The sequence below is a fragment of the Mesitornis unicolor genome, unplaced genomic scaffold (genome assembly GCF_000695765.1).
Source record: "Mesitornis unicolor isolate BGI_N332 unplaced genomic scaffold, ASM69576v1 scaffold21795, whole genome shotgun sequence".
NCBI lineage: Eukaryota > Metazoa > Chordata > Aves > Mesitornithiformes > Mesitornithidae > Mesitornis > Mesitornis unicolor.
The window spans coordinates 3634-12803 of record NW_010187821.1 but is presented as its reverse complement, the minus strand read 5'-3'; the positions used below and the strand labels follow the sequence as shown (position 1 = coordinate 12803).

Here is a 9170-nt window from a genome sequence, read left to right as displayed (position 1 = left end):
CGGGTACCCACTTGCCTCCTCCAGAAAACAGGACACACCATCCCTTGCACAAAAGTAAGGTGGTTTTCATAAATGCTCACTGAAGTCAAGATTCTTTCACGCGACAAAATTAAGTATAGTTTGTCTGTTTGGATTTTAACATTATCTGGTAACTTCTACCTGCAACTTACAGTTATTTATTTCTCTATAATAAAGATGCCTAGACTGTTGTACAAGCTGGATTTCTTACCCATATATACTTCAGGAACAGGAGGAATGTATACAGCATATTTAGAGTTTATCCTAGGCAGATACTGTGCTTGAAGTGCAGTTTTCTAATCCTTTTCAATACAATCAGCCTATCTTGATGGTGACACTAGAGTTAAATGTAACTGCAGCCATTACCAAGTAGTTTCCATAAGTGGTTTTATTACTGGTTAGATTTTACAAATTCTGGTATTTGAACAGACTTCAACCTTAAAATTCTAAAACAACAAAGCAACCAATGAAAGGCTTAGGACTATTCAAAGTAACAAACTCGTAACATTTTTGCCCTGGTCATAAATATACAGAGAGAAAAAGAGAGAAGTGGACATGGAATCCAAAGTATGTAGATAAAACAGTATATAAGGCACATGGCAGTCTTTGAAAATACAGAAGCTTTAGCCAACTTAAATTAATTGCTGTTTCCCTTGCTCAGTCCACAAAACTGTACAGTTACACAAATGTTGTGTTGCAATAGATCTTCCAAGTTATTCTTCAGTCCGTACTCCGTAATACCAGAACACTACATTTCCTTCTGTTTTTTTAGGAGAGATCCTAATTGTGGTTAGTCAGTTGCTCAAAGCCTCTATTAAAATACACTTGGAATTTCAACTAAGAATAATTTCTTTTTTAAAGAAATTATTAAGAAAGAGTCATCAGAAAAGGTTTGTAAGAGTTGTCTGTGAAGGACTTCGAGATTCGTGAACCTCAAGGCTTCCGGGCACTGATGTCAAGACAGATGTCACAGTAGGCATAGTGGGATTAGTCAAGTCCGTTAACGTTGTGGGAGTGCTGGATGGACTCATGGAGGCATTGGATATTTCTGAGGCAGGACCTGATGGGGTGCCTGCTTGCAGTGTTGAGTCTGATGTCTTATCCACCCCCGTGTTTTCTTGACGTAAGAGGTTCCGTCTGAATTTGGCTCGAGCATTTTGAAACCAAACCTGGAACAGTTTAATATAACAGGGTAGCATTTAAAGAGCTGCAGTGTTTAAAAAAGCAAAAGCAAATTCACCAACGTTTGAACTGTGGAAGATGTTTTTATCAGTAACATGTTAGAAAAGTAGCCCCCATCATGCGAAGCATCCTCTGCACACCTGAAAAGCATTCCTGGTTCCCTCTGCTGCAGTCCTGGTTAAACACTCTGCCTGGGACAGGAGCGGACTCAGGATGGAGGAGCAGGCTGTCTATAAAGATGCTTAGAAACTGGGCAGCCTGCATGAATCCTCGATTGCCCTCAGTCCCAATTTTTGTCTGGATGAGGCAGACGTCAAACATTTGACGAATATAAAACAACGAGTTTTGGCACCCTTGTACCTCAAGTCCATCTCCCATGGTCAGCAGCAGGGGACACAGACCACAGCCCCCTGCCTTCCTGTGGGCCCCATGCGTTTTCCTATAACTTTCCTGTGTCTCAGTGTCAGCAGTGCTCTCACTTTCCTAAAGCTCTGTCCCTCTTTCTTAATCTTCTCTTACTCTTCTTTCTCAAATGCTTCAGCTCCCTTCGCCTATGCCAGTCTCCTTTTTCAAATGTTTTCTGTACTGGAATGATGTCAGGAAAAGAGGCTTGAATGGTATTAAAGACCCAGATTGCATTAAAAACTGTAATTTCAGTAGAAGCTTTATCCACATACAGAAATTTTTCCAAGATTGCTACTTCTGCATTATTTGATTTTTATCTATGAGTGAAGGACAAAAGATACGACTTCATCTTTCTCAGTTAAATTTCAGTGTTTAAGATCAAGTTAATAATGCTCTCCACTGTCTGCAGGATTTCTTTAAAGATAAAATATTTTTCTGACCTATTTGAAAATAGATAAAATGAAATGTGTTTGTGAAACTTGCATAAAACCTACGTACCTTGACTAAATTTGAAAATGCCATTAAATATCTTGTATTCAACCTGATATATGTTGAGAGCGGGCAATTTTACTGCAACAAACTAGCTGAAATTTCACCAAGATAACTTATCAGGCAGCTTTCTGTGATTGTTACATTCTTTACAATGGACTCAATCCTGATCCTACTGTCCTCACGTTGATCTGCTGTAAGAAATAGGACCGAGTCTTTCCATTCCAGATGCAATGAGTCTCACCATCTCTATATCTGTTGGAGAAAGGAACTGAGTGAGTTTCTTCTCTGTGGCCTGTACAGGGAAACTGAGTGCGTGGAGCTCTCGATGGCACACCAACCTGTACAGAAATTCTGACCTCTGACTCACAGCGAGGCCCTGCCTTAGACCTGCTTTAAGACAGACCGCTGACATAGGAGCGATTTGTAAATGCAAGCAATCCTGTAAGGAGTTCTCTTTGCACTCTCAGCTTGCCAAATAAGAGCTGATGAACATCTCAGCTGGTTTCTCCTCATCTATGGATGGACCAGACACGAATTCCCCCCATTGAGCACTCTTACGTTTTCTCTGGAAAACTCTCTCCCCGAACAAAGGGTCTTCAAGGTGCACACCCTCTGTCTTGTGCTCTCTTCAGGGAATGCCACGAGGAAATAATCCTCAGGCACAAATTCTAGCAGTGGCCATAGGAGCTGCAGTCACAGGCCGTGCGTGAATTGCATCTGTACAGGTCCTTGGTTCTGAAAGCTCAGTATTTTAAAACAGTTTATGGCATTCCCTTTGTTAAAACACTTAGTTTAAAGGCTATATATTGGTTTCATATATGACAAGAAAACAAAGATCTCCTAAACTAGCACTGACAAAAATATGCTCATGATTTTGTAACACAGTCTGTTATAGTGGTAAACCTCTTAAAAATCAGCAATGTGGTCAAAATCGGGCAAAACCAAACGTGACATTTTTGCCTGACACATTCACAACCTGTGTCGTCTCCTGCTCATTCAGTGCCACATGAGGAGGGAGGTGTGGAAGCACATGCATGGTTCTGAGCAGAGCAAGCAGCCTCCAGTGCAGGGGATGCAAGTGAAGCAACTCGGCTTGTTCTGCTCATTCGAGCTGCAGAGCATCAAGCACCAACCAGTTAGGAATGGTAAAAAGAACCAATTTGAGCATTTATGGGATTTGTTTACCTTTCAGTAAGAGATAATTGATATTTGTGCTACAAAGTAATTTGGTTTTGATTTTTTCATTATACCTTCTAGCAATTGTAAAAAAGCACAAGACATATGAAGGCGAAAGGGAAGCTTAGACATTGCAGCTGTTGATATGTATGTGTACCATGGCTCTGTGATAATTAAACAGAAATAGACAAAACCACTAGTCTGGTTGCATATACGTGTACTCCTGCATAATTTCACAGTTATGTTCATTAAAAAGATACATATTTACATATGCAGTAGTCTCAGATATGAGAAACATTTCCATTCCTATTTACAAAATAATTTTCTTGCTCAAAGTGTGTAAAGCTGTAGAAGGCACCATAACTATTCTGTTCATTTACACTGTTCCTAAAAGTCCATCTGCTCCTTAATCTCAGTAGGGCAAGAGACTCTACGGTATTGCTTCTGTTTGTGATTTGAAACGTAGTATGTAAAGAAAAGTGAGCAAGATTATTGGTGCTTATATGTTCCCCTTTATCTATCATTAAATATGAAAACCTGTGCTCAAGTGCCCTTACCTATGACCATTAATGCTGCTTTGAGGAGCCACACATATGAGATGGTTCATTCTCTCTTTAATTCATCTTAGACATAGAAAATATTCCATAATCTTGTAAGTATTATTTAAAAACAGAGATAATATGACTACTTTCACTTTCTTTCTCACTGAGATAGTCAAGGTTAATCAGCTAATGGTTATAAAACCCTCTTAAATTGTCCAATAATAAATATTAAAGTTATTACTGAAAAGGCATCTAAATATTTGTTAACTGAATTTCTAAAAACACCTTGTCTTATAGAAAAGAATAATATAAAATAATCATCACAGTAGTGATACTGTGGTAGATGTGAAACTACCCAGCACAGGCTTCATGTTGAGGAGAAGTGAAATAATTAAAACCACTGTTTTCTGAGCTGGGGATGGATGTCTGCTCTCCCGCTGCCCCGTGCCGTTACTCAGAGCCGTGCACAGCAGCGCGCAAGGGCTGGCGGCTCAGGACTGCCCATGCGTAGTGGCGGCAGCAGTGCTCTGTGCTCACATGGGCTGTTCAGGCCCTGCACCTGTACCGGTATTGCAGTCAAGAAAAGAAATAACCACCCAAACATACATAACCGGATGAATCGTTCCAGAAGGACTTCTCTCACATCAATTACACAATTAGGAATCTGGTCTGCAGTACTGAGGAATAAACAAAATCACTGGGAAGTATTTAGTGGCTTTCTGTCCAACTCTATCATCATAAGGCCGAGCTGCTTCAGATGAAAGGGGAAAATACAGACCAAAAGTCCCACTGAAAAATAAAAGCAGCTGTGAGCCCCACCACTGATGGCACCCCATTCTGGTTAGCAAGACTGGGTGCGGGCAGCTGGACAACTCAGCAGAATAATGTTTACTGCAGTTAAAATATACATCTTGTCAGTGATCTGTGCAGCTAACTCCTTGTCTCCATCAACTCAAATAGGAATAAGAGAACATCTCCATTTGCGTGGGAAGTATTGAAAATGAATGTGCTAAGTATTGTAAAGGATTCAGATATTGAAGTGAATGAGATCATCTGATCACCTTAGATAACTTTTCTTGTCTGTAACACCTCCATTATTGCCGCTGTTACATGTTAGTTCTGTGCATAGCTTGTGCTAGAAACGATTTTTTAAGCACAATTTTGTTCATTCATACTGCTACCTGCGGACATTTAGTTTTACTGAGTCCTACTGACTAGCAAGTGGAGAAACAAAAATACAAAGGATGTTGCTCCACAAAGCAAATTACGTTCACCTGTTGCACACACATTCTGATTACTTTGTTGTAATTAGTAAACACACAGCTGAAGTGGAACTATGGGATATTTCATGAATGAAGGCTTGGCAAAGAGTCTGCAGTGTCCTAGCCTAAACCAAACCTTCCCCCAAAGGTAGCGCAGGATACCCACACATGATTATGAAAATTTTTTTGCTTGTTGACTACAGGAAACTGAATTAACAAAGTCCAAATGCATGCACTAATCTTTGTAGGGTTTTCATAGCAACTTTACTGGGAAATGATTCAAGAAAGCATAAGCAGTGCACAAGACACCCACTGAAAAATAACGCTTTGTGTTCCTACATCACTTTTGCCATGGATGATCCTATTCCAGACTCCTGGGGAGAGAAGAGGTGCATATCTATACCTAACAAACCATATCTTCTTAGGGCTATCTACTTCCACCTTCGCTTTCTAAACTCACAAAAACAAAGACCAATTCCCAAAAGAGGAATAATTATGCCAGTCAGTTAGCCCACAATTAGCTGGTCACTGTAATTATGAATGATAGATTACAATATTGGGCTTGTGTTCCCCAGATGCAGTACAAGAAGTATATGAATTAAATTGTAAAGCTAAAATAAAGCTAAATTGGAATGAAAATAAATAAAAACAGGGGTGAAAAATATAAATAGGTTTACTGTGATTCTAATGTGGCTACTTACGGAAAATAGTCTGCATTACAAAGCCACTGAGGGAAATGTAATTTCCGAAGCAGTATGTTACATTTCCATGCCATTCCACTTCTGGACGTGTGTAGCTGATGACCAATTGCATATAAAGCAAAGGCAGAAGTCAGGTCTTCAGATGGGGTTTCACAGATCATTAAGAATATGGCCAAATTCTCCGCTTATCTACAAACAAAGCACCCTCATTACACGGGATGTGGGACTGTCTATAAAGTAAGGGCACTACAGCTGTTTCCTAAATCCCCAGGAACCCTCCTATGTGTGTTTAGGAAGTGCACTCATTTCAGAACAAGAGAATCTCTTTCTCCTGATCTGCTGCCTTGTATTTTCTATTAAAATATATTCTGTTGATGATGTACAAAGAGCCACAGACCTTCATCAACTGAACTGAGATCTGAACACGCAGAAGACACAGCAGCTTACAGACACAGCCCATAACGTAAGGACTGCGGGTGTGTACATAGTCTGGGGGCCCATGCACCTTCGATGTGTAAGACAGACCAACGCTAATGATGCTGGTTTAGATCAGCAGTGTCAGTGAATTTGTGTTCAATAAATGACACAGTTGGAATGCCAACCTTTCTGGCTCTAAAGAGTTAACAAGTGACACTATCTCAGTAACCAACATCACGAAGAGTTTTCCCCAGCAAAGAGCAACCCTGAAACTCATACAGGTGAACTCCAGCGTCTGAAAAATTGCCGCTCGCAGGTTCCAGATAAACCAATTGGGCCCAAAGATTATAAAATAAAAACAAACAAAAAAACTTAGTTTTTTCATGGTCCAAATTAATTTTCAAACAAAAAGTTCAAGAGTAGGGAGTAGAGTCCTTGCAACAGACAGGAAAACTCAAGTGATACTGGACAAAATATCACTCTGAGTCATTTTCTTGAAGTGCCTCCAACAGCATCATCCTCTGGGTGCAGTCCTTACCACTATGACCTTCCACCACTCTGCAGCTAAAGGACCCCAGACATAAAGGAGTATTTAACTGTAAAGGAAGTGAAAGACCAATTACCAAAATGATGAAAAAAGTTTAGTGGAATTGTAAGGGATTGCTGGGGAAAAAAAAAAGAGGAAACATGAAGCACCTTAAAACTGCAAGATGCGGTGTGTTCAAGATGGAACAGAAGCAATGAAGAAACTGAAAAAGGGAGTGAGGTGTAGTGGAGACATAGAGTCCAGTTTTGGAGACAAGGAAATACATTCTGAAAAGGAAGGAAGAAATAGAGACAATAACTTAGAAAACAGATGGAAGTAAAGATCGAGGAGAGGAGAGGAGAGGAGAGGAGAGGAGAGGAGAGGAGGAAGTCAGTTAGTGTGGAGTGAGGAGAACAGAAAGTTGAGCAAGAGAAAGACACTTTCTAGATGCTCGTTTTTTAATGCACCATGTGCAATTTCTCAGATAATTCAGGTGAGAGTGCACTGTAAGGGCCAGAATAGATATTACTTAAGTGTCTAAACTCTGAGGGTAAAAGAAAGGAAAAGTGTCCAAATAAGGACAGACAAATGCAGTAAACTATTTCCCCCATGTGCATGGACAAAGGAGAGCTGCTATGAGAGACACTACGTCAAGTGCTAGGATGTGAACGAGTTACACTGGAGGAATCTGTTCCACTACTGCAAATCAGCCTCATAGAAACAAAACAAAAATCCAACTACGAAGGACGTAGCCAAGAGAAGTTTTTCATTGCAGTTTTTACTGGGAAGCCTGCAAAACCTTTATTTCTTCTTCTGTTAGATCTGAACACTGTAAGGTCCAGAATCTCTCCAGTGAATTCAGTTTTTTTTGTCTGCTGCCCTCCACTTGCCTATGGATTTGTGAGAGGCGTCCACGATGCTTTCCCTGGAGTCTGTCTCTGAGCCCTTCCTGTCTCTATGAAGCTCACAAACAGTTTTTCTACAATTAAGACCCGTTTTAAAATTTGAGCAATAGATCCTGGAATGCCATGGCTCCTATATGCTCAAATTTATCTCCAGATATAGTCATTTGGATAAGAACCCATTAAAATTGGCTTCTCGAATTAGAACTATAAATTAAACTAGAGCTGAATCAACTAATATTATCACCTTGGCTTCCCATAATAGTGCAAATGGAGTGTATATGCTTGAAGCAAGAAAAATCTAGCTTTCAAATAAAAAGTACTTTTAAAATGCAGTGTCCTTTCATTCTAAGTTACTAAGCTATGAAAAATTAATATCTGAAAAACTAAATTTATGTCCGCTTCAGGTATGAAAGAAAACGCATCCTCCTTATCCTGATAAAATAAATCCAAACTGTTGATTAATTTCTCCTGAGGGTAAACATTCATAGTAATTTCTAAATTAAGAGCTCTCTGTTTACAGTGAACACAAAAACTACAATAATTCACCTTTTCTTACAGCAGATTGGAAGCTAAAACATGCACCAAAATTAACCAACTACAGGAAAGTGAGCAGGGCCCCAGACTTTCACAACTGTCATTAAAAATGAGAACCTAAGGGATCTACTTTTGGGAAGCTGGAAAGCAATAACTTTTCTCATACTTTCTAGGGTTCAACTGAATTCTCACAGAAGGTCTGAATGATTAAGGAAAGCATGAAAATCAGCAAAATTCATGGCATTTCAAGAATGAAATCTAAACATGATGTTTCAGTTACTTTTCAAGAGAAAAGGCTGCTCTTCTTACCTGGAGAACCCTTTTGGTCAGGCCAGTTTTCTGAGCTAGCTGTTTCAAGTCCTTGGCATCAGGATTGTGGTTAATAGCAAAGTACGACTTCATTGTCCGCAACTGGTGGTGTTTGAATGACGTCCTCATGCGCTTTGTCTTTTGATTGCTGGGGTATTGTTGGTCTCTATCCAGGTGGTCACCATCGTTTTCATTGCAACTTAAAGCTTAAGGCAACAAGAGGAAGAGGCGTGTAAATCTGCCGCTCCATGACCAGCATTGTTTGCAGTTCATCTGAGTGCAGCAATTAAAATAACATACCATGGCATGTATTGTGCTGGCACAAATCCTACTTGCCTTCCCCTCCATTTCTGCATCTTCTATTTTTCCCATACAATAACCGGCCTGCAAGGACCCTCACCTGCCTCTTTATGGCTTTTTAAATGTCAGGCCTGCTTCCTTTTTTCTTCCCTCCATCTCCATGCAGCCTCTCCTCCACTTTCTGCTCATAGGACAGTAGCTGTCCTCAACTCCGTAAAGTGTTTTAATGTACTTTGTATCACTATAAATCGCATTGTAACGTACAAAGAGAGCTGTACAATACGGTCCACTCAAATCTCAATGGAACAGACCAGTTAAAATTGTAATTATTTCCTCCATCAAACTAAACCCTGTAGAGTACAAGGGAGACCATTAAATGGAACAGTATAAAAGAAATAAAG

General features: G+C 39.9%; 1 protein-coding gene across 1 annotated transcript; it reads right to left on the bottom strand.

Moving 5' to 3' along the window:
• Positions 1 to 393: 393 nt before the first annotated feature.
• Positions 394 to 8675, bottom strand: LOC104541518 (LIM/homeobox protein Lhx2; the record flags this gene model as incomplete). Its single annotated transcript, XM_010185596.1, has 2 exons — positions 394 to 1187; positions 8470 to 8675. Coding segments are annotated over 2 exons (494 nt in total), but the record flags the coding sequence as incomplete, so codon positions are not given.
• Positions 8676 to 9170: the final 495 nt, after the last annotated feature.